At 37.1% G+C, this 23,676-nt stretch overlaps 5 protein-coding genes across 8 annotated transcripts; 3 read left to right on the top strand and 2 right to left on the bottom strand.

Annotated features, from left to right (window-relative positions):
• The first annotated feature begins 985 nt into the window (after positions 1–985).
• Positions 986–3,666, top strand: LOC106137370 (nuclear pore complex protein Nup107). Its single transcript, XM_013338186.2, has one exon. The coding sequence runs from the start codon at positions 1,104–1,106 to the stop codon at positions 3,633–3,635; it is 2,532 nt and encodes an 843-aa protein (XP_013193640.1). The 5' UTR covers positions 986–1,103; the 3' UTR covers positions 3,636–3,666.
• On the bottom strand, positions 3,655–6,508 carry LOC106137369 (DDRGK domain-containing protein 1; the record flags this gene model as incomplete). Its single annotated transcript, XM_060945596.1, has 5 exons — positions 3,655–4,426; positions 4,775–4,951; positions 5,337–5,468; positions 6,001–6,119; positions 6,406–6,508. Coding segments are annotated over 5 exons (789 nt in total), but the record flags the coding sequence as incomplete, so codon positions are not given.
• A 42-nt stretch (positions 6,509–6,550) lies between these two features.
• On the top strand, positions 6,551–8,663 carry LOC106137338 (transmembrane emp24 domain-containing protein eca; the record flags this gene model as incomplete). The annotated part of the gene is made up of 3 exons (XM_060945388.1): positions 6,551–6,769; positions 7,314–7,457; positions 8,254–8,663. Coding segments are annotated over 3 exons (513 nt in total), but the record flags the coding sequence as incomplete, so codon positions are not given.
• A 15-nt stretch (positions 8,664–8,678) lies between these two features.
• Positions 8,679–9,629, bottom strand: LOC106137339 (UDP-N-acetylglucosamine transferase subunit ALG13 homolog). The gene has a single exon (XM_013338150.2). It carries the CDS (start codon positions 9,550–9,552, stop codon positions 9,034–9,036), a length of 519 nt encoding a protein of 172 aa, XP_013193604.1. The 5' UTR covers positions 9,553–9,629; the 3' UTR covers positions 8,679–9,033.
• A 1,714-nt stretch (positions 9,630–11,343) lies between these two features.
• LOC106137357 (ionotropic receptor 93a) lies at positions 11,344–23,098 on the top strand. 4 transcript variants are annotated; one of them, XM_013338168.1, is made up of 19 exons: positions 11,344–11,434; positions 11,653–11,805; positions 12,177–12,422; positions 13,329–13,496; positions 14,531–14,748; positions 15,536–15,703; positions 16,808–16,993; positions 17,424–17,528; positions 17,718–17,824; positions 17,898–17,958; positions 18,354–18,456; positions 18,924–19,030; positions 19,351–19,513; positions 20,133–20,353; positions 20,695–20,782; positions 21,635–21,754; positions 22,112–22,190; positions 22,463–22,623; positions 23,001–23,098. In XM_013338168.1, exons 1-19 carry the CDS (start codon positions 11,344–11,346, stop codon positions 23,096–23,098), a joined length of 2,643 nt encoding a protein of 880 aa, XP_013193622.1. The 4 variants fall into 4 exon arrangements, with proteins under 4 accessions (XP_013193622.1, XP_060801383.1, XP_060801384.1 ...); XM_060945400.1 differs by lacking the exon at positions 23,001–23,098 and having other exon boundaries at positions 22,463–22,935; XM_060945402.1 differs by lacking the exons at positions 11,344–11,434; positions 23,001–23,098 and adding an exon at positions 11,445–11,467 and having other exon boundaries at positions 22,463–22,935.
• The last annotated feature ends 578 nt before the right edge of the window (positions 23,099–23,676 follow it).

The raw sequence follows: 23,676 nt of genomic DNA, 5'->3' as shown, positions 1-23,676 counted from the left end.
TACTTTCTATCGCATTGCAGTAAATAAATAAAATAAAATATTTTTGGAGAAAGGGAACGTTAACCCCGCTGGTGTTACAATTCTATAATATTTCCGCAATTTGTGTAAAAATAAGATGATTTGGTTGATGAAGCAATCTCATCCTGTTAAGTGGGGTGACTCTTACGACCCGGATTTATCAAGGACTAATATATGAATGAATAAATAGGGACCTAGTACCAACGAAATTCGAAAAAATACTTGAGTTCCAATACAATGTTATCCATAGGGTAGGGAGGAAGAGGATTGTGTTCCACAATGTTGTCCCTTTTCTACCTACATCTCTAGAAAAATAAATACATAAGTGACTACGATCGTATACGGTAGGGGCACATAAATACATATATACATAGAAATGTTTGTAATATCTTTATTGCAAAGATATGTTTGATTTTATGTACTTTTACAGCTTTACGCACTCATGTATTTAACTTTAATTATCTTATCTTGTTCCGCCGCTTCTTCTATACATGCGCTTTGGAAGCGGTAGTAGTTATAATTAGATTTAAGTTATGTGACGTCAATAAGTGATACCTTGTATCCAATTTTGAAAATAAATCTATTCTATTCTATTCTATTCTTATACTGTAGAAATAAAACAATGTAAAAAAATCATTTAACAGGACAGAGTAACAACGTCTTAAATATTATATATTTTTAAATGTAAAATTATTCTCGTAGTATCTCATAGCACTATAATATATTGCGTCCGCCCTTTGTATATTTTTTTTGCAGTAAAGTTTTAAATAAATAAATAATACAAGTCTCGAACGTAATTCTAGGCAAACTCAATCTGTGTAATTTGTCCCGTTCATATTTATTTTAAATGGAGTTATAAATTGACGAGTCTTTCCTGTTTTCCAGGGCAGGTAAATAAACCTTCAAGGGAACTCTGTAATAAGTATGGCAGCCCTGAAAATATTTTGCCGCTCTCCTGACCTGACATCTGTCAAAGTCATAATAAAATAATCTGTCTATTCGAAGTATTTCAATTCAAAGTAATCGAGTCGTCCAGCGAATTTTATTTACGGCTTTTACATTTTAAAACTTGAAAATAAGTGATTATGGCTTTAAATCTTGATAGAAGTTTGCAGTTACACTCAACGCAACACACTCCGTTACGGAATAAACGAACCAGACAGTTGTTATCAAGAGAAGATACATTGAATTTGTCGCCGATCCTGAATGAGACTTCAATATTTAAAAACCTCAACGATACAAGTCTTAGGCAAGTATTGGATGAGTCGTCTATATTAGTTAATTCTGGAAATGCCGGTGATGGGTTGAACGAGGCATTTTTTGAAGTTATGCAAACGTGTAAATCAAGTGATGTTTTGGATACACTGTTGAGGTTAGGTCAGGTCTGTTGTGATTCTTTGGAGTTAGTAGAGCCCTGGAACCGGTATAATGTGCACAATTATTGGCTGGCGGAAGAAGCGAACACATGGAAGCTTTTGCATTGTTTGTATGCAGATTCTATTTCACCTCACCCGGAATCTTTAGAAACCATGGTGCAGGAAACAACATTATCACAACAAGACCTCGTCGGCGCATTATTCCAATGTGATTCAGAAATACGTCTTCTTCAGCTGTTGGTGGACTGGTTAGAAGCAACAGCAGCATACCAAGAGGCTGCAACAAATACATCTGCCCCTGTTATTGGTAATAATGTACATTGGAGTAATACACTGCATGAGTTACTTATTGGGAACAGTTTGTTTAATAAAGAAAAGAATAAAACTATGATAACATGCATTGATCCTGATGCACCAAGACGCCAGAAGAAAACTATCCACTCAGATGATCAAAAGGATGATAATGCCTTGTGTAAGAGAATATTTACTGAAGTGAGATGTGGGAAATTTAAGGAAGCTGTGTCTGTGTGTCTTAGTGCTGGACAAGCGTGGCGCGGAGCCGTGTTACAGGGCTGGATCCTACTTCATTATTTGCCAAGAGATGATCCTAATGAACAACTTGAAATATTTGGAAATCCTTCTAGAGACCTCTGGAAGTGGTGTGCGTTGGGCATTGCTAATAATACAGCTGAAAACATACATTATAGAGCTATAACTGGCATTTTATGTGGTCATTTAGGTAGTGCCATACCAGCTTGCCAAGGGAGCTGGGAAGATTTATTATGGGCTCATTTGAGGGTCCAAATTGAAGCTAGAGTGGATAGATTTCTTCATGAGCATCATCTCACAGTAGACGCCAACACCACACCCTCAGATATCTTAGAGCTGCTGCAATCTGAATTGATAGTTGAAGTGATGTCTCTACAGCAAATTTTCAGTGCTGTCAAATCCATGATGGATGGCAAAAGAGAGTCGCATTACCAAACTTGTCAACGTCACTTAATGCTGGGCCACATCAGAGCTGTAATGCAGGACTCCTTGGAATGGCTTGATAGTGCTGGAGATAAATTTATAAGATTCTTAGCACATTTGATATTAGTACTCCGTATGATGGGCAAAGATCCTCACCATGATATTGGAGATAAGGTTTTAGAGAAGTATGTATCTCAACTGATTGATCAGTTGCTGGATGGGTCTGTGGAGTGCCCAGAATTGATTGCATACTACACATCAACAGTACCTGTAGCAAGGCAGATTGCTCTGTATGCAGATTTAATGGACCACATCCATAAGAGTGAGTATCGAGAAGGGGTGGTAAAAGCTGGTATCAATGCAGGCATAGATGTCGCAGCATCAGCTAGGGTTGCCATTAAAAAGGCTATATCTGCTATACAGCATGACTACTGGAACTTAGACATGTCATTCACCCAAAATGCTGCTATTGAAAAAGACAAAAGCTTGATAAATAAAGTTATATCATCCCTTGAATGGTTGGGTTTCATTTCTAATCAGAAACAGGAAGCTTTATGGCTCAGCAATGCAATGATACGGACTTTTATCTTTATTGGCAACACTGAAGCAGCTTTGTCTTGTGTTGCAAATGTAAGTCAGCTTTTCCCCGACTTTGTTAAAAATCTGGATAGTAGATCTGCTGAATTGAGAGAACATCTTGCTTTAAAGTCATATTTGGAAGCATTGGAAGGCTTTGCAACTTGGCACAGACATTTTATAAGTGGACAACCGAAAGATGTAGAGGCATTACCTGCTGATGCTACATTCTCAGATAAGGTACATCATGAGCAAAGGTGTGCTCAGGTAGAGCAGCAGAAGGCTCGCTGGAAGAATGCAGTCCTGCATCAATCGAGGCATACTAAGAATATGCTCTACAATGTTCTTTTATTCCCAGGAGGATGGCTCCAAGATGAGAATGATAGTATTGCATCCAATGATTTTACTGATGAAGAAAAGCGAGAGAGGTCCAAGCAATTGGAAACTTTGAGACGTTTATGTATTCCTGAAGTTGTCATATTGATTCTGAAGATCTTGCAAAGTGACGATGATGTGGAAAGTCACAAAGAGGCATTGAAATTGAGCAACATAATTGCTGGAGAAAACCGACGCCTCTACAAAGTATTTACTAAGGCCAAATTGATCGAATTTTTGGAAAGGATCAAGGAATCTTCTTTGCTGTTACTAGAAAAGGATAAGGATATGTTTGGTTATGAAATAAATGATGATTAAGACACTTTTTTAAATAAATATTTTTGTGTATTAACAATATACCTTTTTTTTTACACACTCTGACTTAGAAAAATAACAATTGCTTGTTTATATTAACAAATTATGTACCAATATTACATAATAATATGCCACATGTTCTATTAAGTATTGTGCTAGACCTTAGTAGACTCTTTAAATATTATGAACGCATCAGTTTTATAGCCGCTTATGACGAGCAGATTAAATATAAAAACAAAATAACTTTTGTAAACAAAAACCGCCTCCAATCGATATTCTTCTTTTTCCCAAGTGTATTATACAAATACTTTTCAGCGAAACAAGAGATACATACACCTGTATATACATAAACTGAGAACCACCTTTTTTTTAAAGGCGGTTAAGAAAAATGGCATAAATGCTGTAACGGAAGGCACATTTACATTACAGTCACAAAATAAAAAAAAATCTTTTAAGATTATCAGAGCTGTGCACTTATACTCCACATAAGTCAAATTACATATATGCCGGCCACTGTACAAAAAAAAAAAAAACAACTAAACCGTCAAAGGGGTAAGGTTGATCAGCTCATTGCTGCTCTCAGCTAGATCCGTGATGGAAACTCTGCCTCTTTGTTTGATGAATTTGGCGACGTCCTCCAACTCCTTCTGTGAAATGTATATAAACTTCCCCCTGTCGTCAATCACGCCAGTCAACTCGCCTGTTGCTTGGAGATCTGTGATTCTGTCTATGGCCGCCTGGGTTTTCAGTTTGAAATGCGCTGCTAGGTCTTCCAGCAACACCACTTTTTGAGCCTGAAACAATAAGTTACATGGTAATTAGGTAGGTATCTTTACCATTTTCTTACCATAACATCTATACTAATATTATAAAGCTGAAGAGTTTGTTTGTTTGTTTGAACGCGCTAATCTTAGGGACCACTGGTTCGAATTAAAAGGTTCTTTTTTGCGTTAAATAGAGAATTTATCGAGGAAGGCTTTAGGCTATATAACATCACGCTACAACTATTAGGAGCGGAAAATGTGAAAAGTATAAGAGGTATGGGAAGTTGATGTTAGTACTTTAAACATTAGTATTTGGAATCGAGATTCAAATAGCGACAGGTTGCTAGCTTAAAAAAATAATTTCTAATAATAACAGACCTTGATATACTCAATAAAGTCCCGCAGCAAACTGTCCTTGTCCTCTTCTTCATTCTCTTCAAATCCCTCGCTGTCCACGGTGAAAGCAGCCTTCAGCGCTTCGTACTCCTCCTGTTCTCGTCTTTTACGTTCCTCTTCAGCTTTACGTTCGGCCTCTTCACGTAGACGTTCTGCTTCCTGTAAATAAAGAAATCTATTGTAATGCCTAGATTAAAATTTTGAGATTATCTGGTTTATTGCGTTAGGACATTTAGATGAAATGGCCTCTCCATTTTATCTATAGATTTTAAATATTAGCTAAATAAGTAGATTCAAGAAACAAATTCAGTTCCTACATTATATACAAATACATACATATAATCACGTCTTTATCTCTTGAGGGGTAGACCCAGCCAACAGTCTTGAAATGACTAAAAGGCAGAACCTGGGACCTCTGGTGTCACAGACAACGCCACAGTCTCAGAGGCCGTAATTGTAATTTGTTCCCGTGATAAGTCTTCAGTAAAACGTGGCTGTACTAGTTGCCTACCTCGTGTTAAGCTTATGATGTTTGTAACTGTACCTCTTGTTTCTCCTCCAATTTCTTTCGTTCTTCTTCGAGTTCTTCATCTTTCTTCTTTTTAATCTCCCGCATTTGCTCTTCCGCTTCCCTTGCCTTTTTCTTCTCTAATTTGGCTTCCAATTTCGCCCTTTTCTGTAAAAAATCAGAATTATAATTTCAACATATCTATATCTATTCTAGAGAAACTCCGTGGGAATAATTCTAATATCTGGCCTGTGTAAATTTGTAAATATCAATACATAGATTGATATTTACAACTTTACACCCATGGGTGTGGTTCCCGGCACTAATACAAAAAAGAATAGGACCACTCCATCTCTTTCCCACGGATGTCGTAAAAGGCGACTAAATAAAGAAGGGATAGGCTTACAAACTTGGGATTCTTTTTTAGGTGATGGGCTAGCACACTAACCTGTAACTATTTAAATCTCAATTTTATCATTAAGCCAAATAGCTGAATGTGGCCATTCAGTCTTTTCAAGACTGTTGGCTCTGTCTACCCCGCAAGGGATATAGACGTGATGATATGTATATATGCACATCCATGCGTACCTGGGGCTCCTCACCATATACAAGAGGATACAGGAATCGTTTAGAGTGGAAATATGCAGTTTCTGCCCTGCTTTTCAGAACTATTTTCATATATATGTATCTATGTAGGTACCTTGGCTCCCATTCTATCCTCAAAGTCCACTTTTTGTGTGGTTTCCGGGATCGCATCCTCTTCAGCTTCTTCAACTAAATCTGGATCTTCCTCAACAAGAGCAGCTTGATGTCTGGCAGCTGAAAAAATAAATTAAGACTGTTAAAATGTTTACGTCTTTTTGAAGTTAGTTCAATGTTATGGTGGAATTGTTCTTTGCCTATCAAAGAGTGTGTGAAAGAGTAACAAACAAATATACATCTGTACAAACTTTAATATTTATAATAATAGAAGGATTGATGACATTATGTACAAGGCCTTGAAGCTAGTACCTAAGCTTCAGTAAGCTGGCTGAAATATTATTGATACTGCAAACAATATGTTATCAAAAAGATAGTTTACTCTGACCTCTTGTTATTTACTTACCATTTGCTCTCATCCGCGCCCTTTGATTTCTCACTGCCTGAACTCTTCCTGGGCCTCCATCTCTTTGTGCGACAGCCCTAGGCCTCGCTCCAGCTGTTACAAAAAATTAAAATTTAGATTTTACCTTGTAAAACAAAATAATAATTATAAGGTGGAATTGTATGATCCAAGATCGGGTGGTTTCATGCCGTCGACGCCTGGTATCGGCATGCACGTTGAAGTCCGTGACCCTAATGACCACATTGTGCTGTCCAGGGTGTACTCTTCAGAAGGCATGATCTCCTTTACCTCCACGATACCTGGGGAACACGTAATTTGCATGTACTCTAACAGTACTTCATGGTTTAGTGGATCACAGCTCAGGGTAAGGAAAGATATTATTGTTTCTTTTTAATGTTGTTAAAAAGTTTTGAATACCCACCAACAGCCTAATGGTTATTTACTACTGTTAATTTGTATTATTACATACAGTCACCTGCAGAACTCCAATATACTTTTGCATAGCAAATGTACTTAAAGTTGTATAATGGAGACTTGCAGGTGTACTATTCAATCAAAGAATTAATGTACTGAAAAATATTCTGAGTAAAACTAAGCATAATTTTACTCAAACAACAGCATAATAAGAAATGAAACTGAAAAATAAAATGTTCAGAGTTGTATGTTATGTTTGTATTAAATTAATGCTATATTGTTCTTGTTTAAACTTCACTTGTTCAAACAATGGCTATGCTTTTGAATACAAACTTTCTTCAAATGTGGTACTAATTTCACAAGTCATACGGCTAAATGTGCTAGTAGTTTAAAGCTGATGCATATATATCACTGAACTTGTATGTTGATGCCACATTCTGTGTCCTCTTTTATATATTAAGATAGTAATTGTCAAATCATGAAACATATTTCAGGTCCACCTTGACATCCAAGTGGGCGAGCATGCAGTGGACTATGCTAATGTAGCCGAGAAAGACAAGCTGAATGAACTCCAACAGAGAATCAGACAGCTGTTGAACCAAGTCCATCAGATCACTAAGGAACAGAGCTATCAGAGGGTGAATTTTTTTTTGTTTTTTATTCATACTCCTACATATTATCATATCTTTATCCCTTGTGGGGTTGTCAGAGCCAATAGTCTTGAAAACTCTGAAAGGGAAATGTTCAGCTTTATCGTTTACTGATGGAATTGAGATTCCAATTGTTGCTAGCCCATTGCCTAAAAGAAAAATCATAAGTTTGTTAGCCTTTCCCTTGAGTGACTAATAACCTGCACGAAAAGAGGAGCAGTTGGCACAAAGTTTATTCCTTCACTATCACAATTTTTATGTATAAAGGAATGTATGTTGTATTCTAGTTGTGTGATTGTAGGTATGTGTTTGTGGCACTAGTTCTAAGGCACCCAAAAACAACTTACAAACACATAATTTATCATGTCTTGAAAATACTGGTAGCCCATTTTCAGCTTTATGGCTTTAAAATGGTATTGAGATTCAAATCCAACAAGAAGAATCCAAGTTTATTATCCGTGTCGCCATTTACGACATCCATGGGATGGAGATGGAGTGTTCATATTCCTTAGCGCCAGGAATCCATTGGCAGTCAAAGAAATGGCTAACAATGTTCTGAGAACGGTACTTTCGAATATGACTACTCAGTTTCCCATGGTCTTAAGAGAGGTGATTATGTTGGATATTTCAGTCTATAAACATTTATTGGCATAACATATTTTTTCATGTTCAGTATGCAGAGAACATAGCAAGTGAAAAGATGTTTTCTCTACCTACCCCTCAAGGAAACAGGCATGATTTTATGTATGTTCCGTTAATATAAATAGATTATTTTTTATTGCAGCATCGAGAAGAAAGGTTCCGTCAGACATCAGAAAGCACAAGCCAAAGAGTTGTGTGGTGGAGCCTTCTCCAAACTGCAGTCCTCATCGGCATTGGTGTGTGGCAAATGAAACATCTAAAGAGCTTCTTTGAAGCCAAAAAATTAGTGTAACATATAATTATTTGAACAATTTTTTTCTTTTCTTCATTGTCGCAATCAAAACTTTGTCAAGAGCTTCTTTTTGCCAGTGTCAAGATTTAGCCAGTCCTGCTTAAAGACTATTTATTTATTTTAAAACTGTCAAAAATAGCTGTGGATGCCAAGACGTGTTTTGTTATCTGCTAAAACATTTTTTTTTAATTCTCTTTATTTAATCTGTTCCTCATACTTTGTTGTTGTGTGTGTATATGATCTGTATTTTTTCAATAAAATAAAATTATATTGAGAATGAGTGTTTTATTATAAAATTTTTCATAAAACAAACAAATAGGTATTTTAAAAATTTACATTCTGTATCACAATTAGAATTTGTGTTAAGTTTTACTTCCACTAGCTAGTTTAGTCCTCCCAATGTATCCCTTTATTTTTGCAAAACATCATCAAGGTCAGGGAGTATTTTATTGTTGAGTTAAATGGGATTACCAAATTGTATTGTAAAATTAAGGGACCAGATTCCTCTTCCTCAGATATGCTCAGATTTAAGTGCCACTAAGCACCTTGGCTTGGCTTAAGTTAATAAGGTTAGGCTTCAATTGAAATTTACAATTTTATATTTGCAAACATATCACTGTTTTGATAATGTCAAATCGATTTGGGTTTGACTTTCAGTACATCATCTAAATATTTAACAAACAAAGAGGGGTCAGGTTTTGGCAACGGGATTAACAAACTAAAGTCGACCATGTCAAGAGTGTTTTCAAATGTGTCGCAAGTGCAATAATAAAGGTGTCCGTCCACCTGCAGTTGTTCTGCCAACTCCAACTGGTGATTGTCCATTAAATCCTCATTTATTACAACTAGCAAAGGTTTTCTAGCTTCAAGCGCTTCCAAACAACTTCCCGCTCCAGCGTGGCTTATAATCAAATCACAGCTTCGTATATCCTCTTCTAAGGAATCTTTGAACCTGTAAACATGCAATTTAACACCGTTCCTCTCGTAATCCCCAGTCTCAAAATCACTGTTACCAATTTGAAACGTAATCTCTTTGCAGCCCAGTTTTTTCAGAACTTCAATGCTGGAAGGTAAGAAAATAGTTTTAACAAGCAAGTCAAATCTTGTTGTTCCGACAGTAATGAAACATTTTTGATAATTCTTTGTCATTTTTGCAAAATTAAAATCTTTCTCAATATAAACAAAAACATAACCTCAACGTGACTTTCCGACTTTCCACAACAACGTCATATTGGTTGGACTTTACTTTTTTTAATGAGTAGACAAATGTTGTGTTGTATTTCAGCCTAAACTTTTTGTTGGTGTTTTAAACTTTTTGTGTTAGTAAAAATGTAAACGGCAAGTAATTTGATATGTACTTATTTATAAATATCAAATTGCAAAAAAATAAAATTAAAAATCTGTCGTTTATTTAATCATTAAATAAACGACAGATTTTTGTTTAAGCCTGTGGCTGCTGAAATATGGCAAATGCAAAAGAAATTTCACATTGGAATGTTAGTTTAAATTCAATAATATTTTTTGATTTTACTTGAACGATAAGTATATTTCAGGATTCCTATTTACCTACCAATGACTTAACACTCAACATATCCTTGTGCTAATTTACGAAAAGTATTACAAGGCTAGTGGGTCGGTAGGTATATAGGTACATTAAGTATTCACTTGATCCAATGTAGGTGAGATTAAGGTTAACTGCTCAAATAGAAAATCAAAATGGTTAAGATTGGTAAAGACAATGAAAGAAGTGAAAAAATTAAATATTCCCTACCTTTGTAGATTGTAGAAGTCAAAAGAAAAAACTTGTGATTTTTCTTCTAAATGGTGGTCAGGTAACCTGCCACTATCTGAATATACAAGCCACTCGCCCTATTATGACTATTGGCTCTATCTTCCCCGTAAGGGAGAAAGACGTGGTATAAGCATATAAAATATACATATAAGATAGTTGTTCGATTGTTCCACCTCTTTTTTCCAATGTATAAATGGTAAAAGTCAATCATGAGTAAGGCTTGGACTTGACTAACATGAGATTATTCTTTTAGGTAGCAAGCCGATGGGTTAGTAACCTGTCAGTATCTGAATCTAAATTTCATAACTAAGCCTGTTGGCTCTGTCTACCCCGTAAGGGATAAACACGTAATGATGAAGTATGTATGAAAAAAATAATAACTATACTGATAAATATGTTACTAATTAATAAGTATATAGGACAGGCCTCAAAATCTGGATGATATCATGCAATGGTGAGTCAGTTACGTGCGAGTTATTGGATTGTTGTAATTAACTTGCATTATTGAGAGCTTCTGACCTTTTGCTTGGGTTATTCGAGGATGAGGGTGTTCCAAATTATTTTGCTTTTTTTTATTGCTGAAATGTTAATATTAATGGGAAAAGATAAACAGCTGATCCAGTCGTGCTTAGTCAATAGAGCTTAGGATGCGCGTTTTGATTTTTAAGGGACATTTTTTTAGGACGTCCTATTTTAAGAGTTACTTAACGACCTATACCTTACATTGTTGAAAGAATATCTAATATGTTACTAATTAATTAAACAGGTTCTATATACGAAAAACTTCAAAGAAATAAATAACCTTACTTCTATCGCAGTCGGGTAAAACAGTAAGCTATGTGAAGTGATTTGTCTATTGGAGAAAAATTTGTGCTTTTCTTCAAGACGTTATAAGACAAAACTGATAATATACCCAAACAAATTAACAGCGCTAAAGAGGCACCCTGTATTTCGGCTGTTATCGCCACGAAATTTCCCCTCTCTAGATTAGTTCCAAAACCAAACTGGCCGCATCAAAACTTAACGTAAACACCTGCAAGTGTTAACTAATGAATCTTCTAATTATTTTTTTTTATAACCGGCCAGTTATATTTTTTTATGAATTATGATTGAAACTCCGCGGAGGGCCGGTGGCAGTGTGATGCAATATGCGGTTATGGGCGCTCTCCATTTCGTGTTTTTTTCTAAGTGTCTATGGCGAGGAATTCCCTTCTCTTATCACAGCCAATGCTTCTATAGGTAAGAAGTTATCCACCTACTGGGGGAATAATTGTTAGTATATTCTGAAATTATCGACTCAAATTTTAAACATAGGAAATACATGATAATATGCATATAATGGTTGTTCCGTGGGAAGAATTATTATCTATAGTATCTTTTAGTGATTGTCATTTTATAAACGTGAGATCCTTCTTTAGGCAATTGAAATGTTATTGAAAGCATTATTATTTGTCTAGCGGTGGTGCTAGATCGCCAGTACCTCGGAGAGCAGTACCAGCCAATTCTAGACAGCTTGAAGGACTACATCAAGGAACTGGCGCGGGTGGAATTGAAACACGGCGGGGTTGTCGTTCACTACTTCTCTTGGTCCACTATCAGCCTTAAAAAAGGTAAAATAACTTTCGTTCTTCTGGCAATTTTTTACTCACACACACCCGTCATGTTTAATCCCTTAGGTGTGATAATAAGTAAGTAAAACCATACGTCACATATCCTCTCGTTACATGGCCACGTCTCTGGAGAGGAGACCGGAGTGTGCCTTTTGACCTACATCCTAGAGTGGTTAAGACAGGTTTTAACACGAAGAGCCTCCCGACCTTTGAGTGTGCCTTTTCCTTTAGTCAGCTTTTACGGCATCCATGGAAAATGGAGTGTTCCTTAATGGGAATGAATAATAATTAGAATTAAGGTGACTTTATGTAGATTTAGACATTGGGAACATAAATCATCAGATATTAAAATCGAAACATATTTCCTCCAGGTTTCCTAGCAGTTTTCAGCATTGCATCATGTGAAGACACCTGGTCATTATTCTCCAGAACGGAGGAGGAAGAGCTTCTTCTGTTTGCGTTGACTGAGGTCGACTGCCCCCGACTTCCTTTGCAGTCGGCTATAACTGTGACGTATATGGACCAAGGACAGGAGTTGCCGCAAATTTTTCTTGATCTGAGAACGACGAGAGCTTTCAAGTGGAAGTCTGCTGTTATATTGCATGATGATACGCTCAGTAAGTTTTCATTTCAGTTTATGACTGCTGGTTATAGTAATATTGCACATATATCCATACTTACTTAGCGAATTTTCTAGGCAAAATCAGTAAGAAGCTGAGCACAGATTGAAACAAAATGTAACACCCTTGTAACCTGTTTTCACAAATAAAAATACTTATATTGACTAATTTCCGAATGCAATCTTAGCTGCTGGCAAAGTATTGGCTCCTTTACATGCTGTAAAAAAGATTTTGACGGTCTTATACTGTCAGCATTTATTCATTTAGCTCATTAATATTTTGCAAGATCAATCATCAACAGATTTGTCTTTTGCAACTTCTTCTTTATATTAATTACTAGTTTTTACCCACAGCTTCGCCCGCTTGAATTTAGCGCCAAACAGACAAAAAGCAACAAATTAAACGCCACCTATATAGAAAAGTAACTAATTTAGCGCCATCTACAAAAGAATACAGGTTTTACGCAAATCCCACGAGAACAATAGTTTTTACCGGGATAAAAGGTTCCCTATGTTTTTCTCCAGGCTCTTAATTATATATACATGATATTTGTGTAGTGCCGTGTGGTTCCCGGCACCAATACAAAAAAGAATAGGACCACTCCATCTCTTTCCCATGGATGTCGTAAAAGGCGTCTAAGGGATAGGCTTATAAACTTGGGATTAATTTTTAGGCGATGGGCTAGCAACCTGTCACTATTTGAATCTCAATTCTATCATTAAGCCAAATAGCTGAACGTGGCCATTCAGTCTATTCGAGACTGTCGGCTCTGTCTACCCCGCAAGGGATATAGACGTGGCCATATGTATGTATGTATGTACATGATATTTCAATAATATTAATTCAGTAGATATCCCGTGAAGTGGTAACAAACAAACAAACTCACTTTCGCATTCTCCATAGATCGCGACATGGTATCCAGAGTGGTGCAGTCTCTGACTCTTCAGGTGGGCGACGACAGCGTCCCGTCCATCTCTGTGACGGTGTTCAAAATGAAACACGAGGTCAACGAGTACCTGCGAAGGAAGGAGATGTATAGAGTGCTCTCGAAGTTACCTGTCAAGTATATAGGTTCGGACAAACTTTTGTCATAAATATACATACATACATACATACATATGGTCACGTCTATATCACTTGCGGGGTAGACAGGGCCAACAGTCTTGAAAATACTGAATGGCCACGTTCAGCTATTTGGCTCAATGATAGAATTGAGATTCAAATAGTGAGGGGTTGCTAGCCCATCGCCTAAAAAAGAATCCCAAGTTTGTAAGCCTATCCCTTAGGCGCCTCTTACGACATCCATGCGAAAGAGATGGAGTGGTCCTATTCTTTTTTGTATTGGTGCCGGGAACCACACGGCACATACGCCACACGGTCAAATATCCTCCTGCTATTTGCTCTAGCTGAGTCTTCCATGGTCCATCCTTTTGACTCGGATTCAATAGTAGGACGGATAGGACATAACATAAAGTAGAAAGTGAAAAGGTAGTATTGCCAATTTACTTCCAAGATCCTGTTAAAAAAGGAGACCACAATCAAGCTTGGATAAAGTTGGTTCATCTTGACGAAACTTATTACCTTAGACGCCTCTTTTAATATCCACGGATAGATGTGGAGTAGTCATTTGCAAAAGTTCAAATTACCACGATACCAGACTATACCACTGGCTAATTTTCATAGTTGCACTTAGGTACAAATAGAATCCAATGAAGGTAAACGGAACTCCACAATTCAGCACGCCACGCGCTCAAAGGGAAGGACGAATGAAGACCAAAATATGAAATGAAATACATGCCGCCGTGTGCCGTGTGGTTCCCGGCACTAATAGATAAAAAATAGGACCACTCCATCTCTTTCCCACGGATGTCGTAAAAGGCGACTAAGTGATAGGCTTATAAACTTAGGATTCTTCTTTTAGGCGATGGGCTAGCAACCTGTTACTATTTGAATCTCAATTCTATCATTAAGCCAAACAGCTGAACGTGGCCTATCAGTTTTTTTAAGACTGTTGGTTCTGTCTATCCCGCAAGGGATATAGACGTGATTATATGTATGTTTGTATCTATACATACGTGTATATTGTTGATTCCACTTACTTTCAGGCGAGAACTTCGTAGCAATAGTGACAACAGAAGTTATGACGACCATGACAGAGGTAGCCCGCGACCTGTCAATGACCCACACAATGGCTCAGTGGTTGTACGTCATATCAGATACCAGCGCCCATAGCGGCAACCTTTCGAACCTGATAAACGCCTTGTATGAGGGAGAAAACCTAGCGTTTATGTACAACGTTACTGATGACAATACTGACTGTCAGGTAATCTGAAACGAAACAATAGTACCTACTGCTTTTTCTTATGTTAATTCGTCAAGATACTAGTAAGGTAATGGTGCCGTGTGGTTCCCGGCACCGATACAAAAAAAGGAATAGGACCACTCCATCTTTTTCCCGTCGTAAAAAGCGACTAAGGGATAGACTTACAGACTTGGGATTCTTTTTTAGGCGATGGGCTAGCAACCTGTCACTATTTGTATCTCAATTCTATCATTAAGCCAAATAGCTGAACGTGGCCATTCAGTCTTTTCAAGACTTTTGGCTCTGTCTACCCCGCAAGGGATATAGACATGACCATATTTATGTACGAGTATGTATGTACTACTAATGTAATCTGGAAATCCAACAACGAAACGCTGCCTGCAATCTTTCATTGCTTTACATGCTAGCAATCACAACGCCAAAAAATATTAGCGCATCAAATCATCCTACGCCGGGTTTGAAACTGTAGTTTTTGCCAAATATTTTACAGAAATGCGAAAGTAAGTTTATTTGTTTGTTTGTTAACTCTTTACTACAATGATACTAATCTATACTTATATATAAAGCTGAATAGTTTGTTTGTTTGAAGGCTTTAGGTTATATAACATCACGCTGCAACTTTAAGGAGCGAGGCATGATGCCCAAAATAACTGTTCCACGCGGACCAAGTCGCGGGCACAGCTAGTTAATTAATAAGGATAACGATTATAGGCCACAACGGTGTTTAATAGCGTCGTAACCTATAATTTATAAATTACTTATTATTGTAGTGGAATTCAATTTTCAGAACGGCATATTATGCTACAGCCAAGAAATGCTGAACGCATTCGTATCGGCTTTGGACATGGCTGTGCAAGATGAGTTTGACGTGGCTGCCCAGGTCTCTGATGAGGAGTGGGAAGCCATAAGACCTTCGAAACTGCAGAGGAGGAACATGCTGTTGAAACACATGCAGGTAACGTATGGTCTGACTCTTAAAGGAATCTTTTAAAAGTTTAATAGAAATAAGTTGGTTCTTTCTCTGCTAGAAAAAGAACTCTCTTTGAAGATGACTAAAGAAAAAAAGCAGTAACGTTGAAACACAAAAATTTCTAAGTAAATAAAGACAGGAGGAAGAAGTACTCTGCGTCCTGCCTATTTTGCCTAGGGAATTCGATAGGAATGTCTAGATCTATAGGAAATTTTGTGTTTGTAAGTTTTGTGAGTAATGTGGTGTAAGGAAAAAAAGCCTTAAAATTTCACAATCTTTTTACAGCGATATTGTTGGTATCATTTTTATATATATGCTGTCTTTTGTAAAACTTGTCGTTCAGATAACTAAAATAAGATAAAAATATTAACTTATAGTTCAGACGAACGTACCTTGATCAAATCAGAGACGTTCTAGTAAAAGGTATGGTCAAGAGTACCCGAAACCGACGAGCTTTCATGAAGAGAGTTATGAATGTGGAAGCGAAAGAAAGTGTGTAGAGATCGTAGCAAGTGGAAAAAAAAACGTAATATTTGTATGAAGTTCAGATTTATATGATTTCGAGGGACAATGTTATTAGTGTATAATAAAGTTGCAGGATATAATCTTAAATTGAATCGGTTTAATTTTATTTTACAACGTCTTCTAGAACGATGTAAATTTAAAGAGTTTCGTAGTATCAACAATGTCTCTATTTGGACACAAAGTTTAATGTTCAGATTACTATGAAAATCTAGTTTCAATACATACATTGTAGTTTATTACAATAAGGAATCTATATTTTCTTCAGGCATCATATTAATCTTTCAAATAGGTAGGTAATTTTAATTATATGGGTAGAAATCCCAGGCAGTTGGAGTATTAGAGAATGAGTAAAGAGGTTACCTACACAACAAAATATAACATCTATACAAGAAGTTCTAATAATAGATGGAGCGTAAAGATTAGGTTTCCTACAGGGGGCTAAATATAAAATCTTTTCATTATTCTCATACATCATGACTTACCCTGGTTACACATCCAGTTGCTTAAGTCAAACTAAACTTACACACGAATTTCGATTTGGTTATACCCAATGATGTCTTCCAGCAACACATATCTTCAAAAAGCCGCTGCGGCAACTGTAGCACCTGGCGTGGCTTGGCTGCCGACACTTGGGGCGCCACCTACCGGCAGTTCACGGAGACAGACCAGGGAAGCCAGGAAACCAAGGAGAAGGACCATGTCAATATGAACATCACCACGCCGGTTATAGAGCAGATTGATCTGTTGCAGGTTGGAAATTATTTCGAGACAGATCTGGCCTTTCTTATTAGAAGTAGAAGTCGGGTTTTGTATTAGATCTCAGGAGTGAACACTGAAGAGATTTAAACACTCTGGTTTTGGAATCAGCTGCATAAGAAGAGATAGATGTGACTTTGTTGACTACCGATGCACTGTCTCTGCTTCTATTTTATTAGCAACGATTTTGCTCGATTTTGTGTTGTTACATACGAATTTAGGCAAATCCTAATGATCATCAAAGTGCAATGAGATAATTGTGTCAAAGTCTCAGAGAGACCTACGTGAGTTAAGTTTTCTACGCGTTTCAGCTGTTTTTTTTCTAATGAGAATTGTTGATCAGAAACAATCTATTGGAATGTGGGATGAGTTTTCCTTTCATTACCAATTTTCAAGTGATAATTAAAAATTACATCGCTTTTAGGTTGGCAGTTGGAGACCAATCGACGCTATGAGGTATACCGATGTATTATTTCCTCACGTAGAGCAGGGGTTCCGAGGGAAAGAGCTGCCAATTATCACTTTTCATGTGAGTTCATACAAGCACTAAATAAATATTACAATTCATATTTTTACAGGTTTTCTATAATTTCACTGATCCCTGAGTTCATGTTGAAATCTAAATTTAAAATAAGTACATATCATAGTATTAACCAATTTACGGTACGAGTAGTAAGAGAAAAAAAATATCCCCACTTTGTGTCCTTTTTATTTCCAGAATCCGCCTTGGTCAATTCTGCAAGTCAACGAATCTGGCATGATTTCAGGATACTCTGGTCTTATGTTTGACATTGTAGAACAACTCGCAAAAAATAAGAATTTCACGTAAGTTCTTATCCTATAATAGCGTAACCTATATCTGATTTAGGATTTAAACTTTTATGCTAAATTGTTCCAGAATTAAAATCTTGTTACCCGGTAATGTAAAACAAGATTTCTCCAATGACTCTTCATCAGATGTAAGTTCTACATCGATCAGAATTACTATTTTATTTATGAAATTTATTTTCATGAAAGCTTTTTTAAAATTTACTCGTGCAAAAAGCACGACATTCATTACCTCTCTAAAGATTAAGATTTTTGGATAATTTTTCGGTTACACAGCTTTTTATCTATAGTTCAGGTTAAGATTTTGAAAATGTTTTGTACTCTGCTTAGATTTTATTGAAATCGCTTTTGATAATATTTTATTGTGTGACATGCATATATACATAAATAACGCCACTTTCCCGGAGGGGTATGCATAGACAACATCTTTCCACTTGCCACGATCCCTGCACACTTCTATCGCTTCATCCACATTCATTACTATTTTATTGTGTTACTTTCATTATATTTCTCTTTTTATTTTCAGTCAATGCACAGCCGAAGCGCCATGCTGGCCATATCAGCCATTTCCAAAGGTCAAGCAGCATTAGCTGCATCATCGTTCACAGTTGTTCCTGACCCTGTTCCAGGTTGGTTATGGAAATATTACGAATAGAAAAAATTACTTGTATTTTCCATTTCAAGAATAAACACAAGTATTGTTTATTTTATTTCCAAGAATCTACGAGAGCGAAGCAAATAAATAATAATTTCTATCAGGTTATGTCCAAAGCTGTAAAAAGTGCATTTATTAATTGATTATCTATTTTTATGCCGTGCCGTGCCGTGTGGTTCCCGGCACCAATACAAAAAAGAATAGAACCACTTAATTTCTTTCCCATAAAAGGCGACTAAGGGATAGGCTCACAAACTTGGGATTCTTTTTTAGGCGATAGGCTAGCAAGCTGTCACTATTCTCTCTCACTATTCGAATCTCAATTCTATCATTAAGCCAAATAGCTGAACGTGGCCATTCAGTCTTTTCCAGACTGTTGGCTCTGTCTACCCCGCAAGGGATATAGACGTGACCATATGTATTATCTATTTTTATTGTCAGGTATCAACTACACTATGGCAGTAAGCACTCAGCCGTATGCATTCATCATCGCTAGACCACGAAATCTTAGCAGAGCGTTACTTTTCCTTCTTCCATTTACTACGGATGTGAGTATTTTTCTGCATTGACGATACTTATAGTTTCGGTTTACTTGTGTAGGCGTTGCCATATTTTTTGTCTATCAACGTTTTTACCTAGATAATATGTTAACCAATGGTCCTAATATCATGGATCTTAAAAAGTGTAATAGGTAATCGAAATTAGTGTAATGTTACTTGACTGATTGAGCATACGACACTATTTGTTCACATGGTTCATTTGTATCAACACCATGGTTTGGTGATCCCTAGACAGTATTAAAACATTCTGGAATGATAACTATATATTTTTAATAATTTTTAATGAGCAATTTTTTTGTATTTTTCAGACGTGGCTGTGTCTAGGTTTGGCTGTGATCCTCATGGGCCCCATGCTATACGTGGTCCACCGTCTCAGCCCATATTACGAGGCTATGGAGATTACCCGTCAAGGAGGACTGTCCACTATTCACAACTGCTTGTGGTATGTCTACGGGGCGTTGCTGCAGCAAGGTGATTTATATTCTTTATCTTTTTGATACAGTGCTTTTCTTTATTTATGAATGTGCTAAGGAATCACTTTCTGCCTAATTGTTTCTTGACTGAAACAGTCTAAGTAAAGGTAAAGGGTCAGGTAAAAGTACCCGAAAACACCGAGCTTCCATGAAGAGAGTTATGAATGTGGATGAAGCGAAGGGAGTCTCTGCATACCCCACCGGGAAAGAGGCGTGATTTTATGTATGTATGTATGTAACAGTCTAAGTGTGTTCTAGAGCAAACATCAACAACCGCCCCCGTACTATGGCAGTCGTCGTAAGGCTCTGGCTTCTCTCGAATGTTACGATACGTGCGGAAGAAATTATCTTGTTTCGCTTATCGACATAAGCTTTTCTTGATCTTCCTCTCCAGAAAAGAGGCAGATACTTCTTCTTTCCACCTGCCGTGATTCCTGTATACTTTTTTCGCATCATAAACATTCATCCGTCGCTTCATGTTAACTCGTCGTTCTTTTATCTCTCTCTCTCTCTCATCTTTGCGTATTCCCAGTTGCACCCATCACCCTAGTGCTTCGTAGCATGGGGTCCGTCTTCTTACATTTATGAGGTTATAAATTTGTGGATTATGTCTATAGGTGGTATGTACCTTCCACGAGCCGATAGCGGTCGCTTAGTCGTCGGTACCTGGTGGCTGGTCGTCTTGGTGGTAGTGACCACTTACTCTGGCAATCTGGTGGCTTTCCTCACCTTCCCTAAGCAAGAAGTGCCGGTGACCACAATTGCGGAATTGCTTGAAAATGGCGCAACGTACACTTGGTCTATAAGAAAAGGATCCTATTTGGAGAAGGAGTTAAAGGTGATTATAAAGATCGTATTATTTTTTAGCTCGCAGAATTTGGCGAAATGTCGAATTGTGTCATGAGTACCTTAAATCGACGAACTTGCATGAAGAGACTCATAAATGTTGATAAAGCGAAAGAAATATGTAAATTCGTGTTAAGCGAAAAAATATCGCTGCCTTCCGAAAAACGGCGTGATTTTATGTGTATAAATCAATGATATTCTTATTTCTGAAAGGGACAAAACCGAAACCAATGTCAGGAGGATAACGAATATCAGACCCTGCGAAGATATTCAATGATTTTATTCGGGGTTGGGTAAAATTTAAAACCAATTAAACTATATGTATGTTTCCAGAATTCCGATGAAGCTAAATACAACTCGCTTTTGAAAGGAGCTGAAGTTTTGACTGAGACGAAGACTATTGATGGGTCTTCTGTAATGGGTAAGATGGATGGTCTGAAATGCATTTTACTCGCAATCCTTTAGTGCGTTAAAAGGAAATTTGTTCTCCCTATGGTCGTAAAAATAGTGTTAACGTAGCTTTTTAGCCCACTTACGGTTACGGGAGTCGCTTCGTGTAGAAATCTGACTCACCCAATTCTGGATCCATGGTCAAAGGCATACCCCGTGTACTCTCCAAAGTGGCGAGGATGCAGCCGGGGCCTAAAGCCATGAGGAAGAAGACATAGCTGTTGAGCCTATGAAACCATAGCTCGTTTGCTAACCAACCGCCATTTTGATAATCTGTAAAGATCTATAAATATTTAATCTATATTACTCGTGTCTCCACAAATTTTAATCACTTTGTTGTTTGTCTATAAGTTTTTGTTACATAAGGAAAGTAAATATACTCTACATATAAATAAACTCCACGAAAACTTAAAACACGATTTCCGTATCTACGTCAAATCTCCGTGGAACTGGTCGCACCGTAAACAGAATAATTTGTATACCTAATGATGACTTCCAAACATATATTTTTATAGATGATATTGTGGGAAGTTACATTGTAATGTGTCTCGGCTGAATACACGTTTCGAAGGGAGATCAAATCTTTTCCTTTCTCAGATCATGGATTGGGTTTATGTCTGATTTTGCTACGAAGCAACTTCCATTTTCTCCGCAAATTTTGCAGGAGCATCCATCCCATATTCGATCATAGTAAAAACTGCACTTCTCCTTTCCTATCCTAGGAAATTAGATGTATATATGCCTTATTCTAAAGTGTCGGGAACCACACAGCACAGTTTAGTTTCAAATAAACTAGCATACTGTATTACATGCGCGTGCGCAGGGTCACGTATACTGGAGCGGGTTCGCTACCAGCGGCACGTGGTCATCGACTGGAAACTCCGCCTCAGCTACCTCATGCGGGCCGACTACCTCGCCACCGACACCTGTGATTTTGCTCTGAGTACGTAAACTTCTATATTAGGTTCTGCCTGTGAATTTGATCCAATGAGAATATTCCTGCTACTACCTACTAACCGCTAAACAACTACCCGATTACGTCCCCAGGACCGGGACCCAAAGTCTACTTTAGAAATATAGGAGTCTATCAGTCAGGTGATGCATGAAGATGTTAGCAAAGCAACCTAACCTATAATGGCTTGATTCGTGGCTGTCGCCCCAAGTGAAAGTCTTTATTATTTTAGTCGCTTTTTTACAAAAACAATAATAATAAGCAATGCCCTACTAAAGTTATCAAAATTTAATTGATGTTATATAAAGTCAACCCATATTTATATATTTGGTTGGACAATGTTTTCAGGTTCTGAAGAGTTTTTGGACGAGCAAATCGCAATGATAGTGCCTGCCGCTAGTCCCTACTTAAATGTCATCAATAAAGAGTAAGTATAAAGGTGGTAAGTATTTAAAAGTAACGCATACTCTACCGGGGGTCTGTTTATGACCATGCTCAAGTAGAAAAGTCATGACGTCACGACTGCTGTTTCATATCTTCTGTGATGTTGTCAGTCAAGAAATAGATCTAGAATCTTTCTGGGTGCTAAACTAGTGTGTAGTTCCTTTATCGCCTCGCAGAAGTGTGTGGAATCTGAAACAGAAACATTTGACCAATTGAAATTCACTCTTTTCTACGTTATTATATATGATGTTTCAGGATAAATCGCATGCAGAAAGCAGGTCTGATCACCAAGTGGCTGTCAGCATACCTCCCCAAACGTGATCGTTGCTGGAAGACCTCGTCCATCGCTCAGGAAGTGAACAATCACACCGTCAATCTGAGTGACATGCAGGGGTCATTCTTCGTGCTGTTCTTGGGTAGGAGTATAATTTTTGGAGCTTACTTCCCCAAACGAGACGGCTGCTGGAAGATTTCGTCCGTCGCTCAGGAAGTGAACAACCATACTGTTTTCTTGTAACTTTGTATGGATTTTGTATGCAAAATGTTTCTATTGTAAATTTGGGATTATTTTCGATGATGTTTTCTGAAACAATCCAAAACCAAGACAATTTAATTTAATAAATATCGTCTATTTTGCGAACCACAGATTGTCGCGAATGCCTTCTGTTTTCCTCAAACCATTTTTCTGACTATCATTTGTTATCTTATTGACTTTAACTTCTTTTAATTGTGATGCTTATCGAATTAATTAATTATCAGTTTTTACTAACAAAATCGTCCAATTCGTTTTCAGGTTTCTTCTCTGCTACAACCGTCCTACTGATAGAATTCTTTTACAAACGACGCAAGAAAAGGAATGAAAATATTATTATTAAGCCATATGTTGAATAAAAATAAGATTTTACACTTAAAAATTTTCGTTTAGTCATTTCTAACGATATTTATTCCTTGAAGCCTGGGGATTTCCATTATATACATACCTACATATACTTATCGGAAAAAAAAAACATTTAACGAGATGAGCCCAAATGAGCAGCCGATAATTTCCATTATTATGATTAAAAGCTTAAGTATGATTAAAAATTTAACAACAAAATTTAGGTCATTGATCGGACACGTGTAAAGATGGCGTAATATGGTTGAAAACAATAATATTTTTAAAGAACCGGTTCAAACCAATTTCGAAGGCAGATCCGACGGAAAAATCCTCAGGAATAGTTTAAATCACAGAGTAGGAATGAATAATATTTGTAGACTCGTGGATGTAAATGAAAACGTGTCCTAGCTTCTAACAGCACCGGTTGTATTTATAACCACCTTAAGTAGAACTACATCACCAGTATAATAAGATACTTATAATTCATCTAATTGCCTTGGTCGATAAGTTGATATTTTTGCAGATAATATAAATAAATAAATATATACGGGATAAATTACACTGATTGAGTTAGCCTCGAAGTAAGTTCGAG

This window comes from Amyelois transitella, chromosome 8 (genome assembly GCF_032362555.1).
Source record: "Amyelois transitella isolate CPQ chromosome 8, ilAmyTran1.1, whole genome shotgun sequence".
In the NCBI taxonomy this organism is placed as follows: Eukaryota; Metazoa; Arthropoda; class Insecta; order Lepidoptera; family Pyralidae; genus Amyelois; species Amyelois transitella.
This window is presented reverse-complemented; position numbering and strand designations above follow the sequence as displayed.

Coding starts and splice junctions, on each gene's coding strand:
- LOC106137370 (XM_013338186.2), top strand. CDS start 1,104: ATGGCTTTAAATCTTGATAGAAGTTTGCAGTTACACTCAACGCAACAC.
- LOC106137339 (XM_013338150.2), bottom strand. CDS start 9,552: ATGACAAAGAATTATCAAAAATGTTTCATTACTGTCGGAACAACAAGA.
- LOC106137357 (XM_060945400.1), top strand. CDS start 11,344: ATGCGGTTATGGGCGCTCTCCATTTCGTGTTTTTTTCTAAGTGTCTAT. Junction 15,704..16,807: donor TGCTGTTGAAACACATGCAG/GTAACGTATGGT, acceptor GATGTCTTCCAG/CAACACATATCTTCAAAAAG. Junction 17,959..18,353: donor CCAATGACTCTTCATCAGAT/GTAAGTTCTACA, acceptor TTTTATTTTCAG/TCAATGCACAGCCGAAGCGC.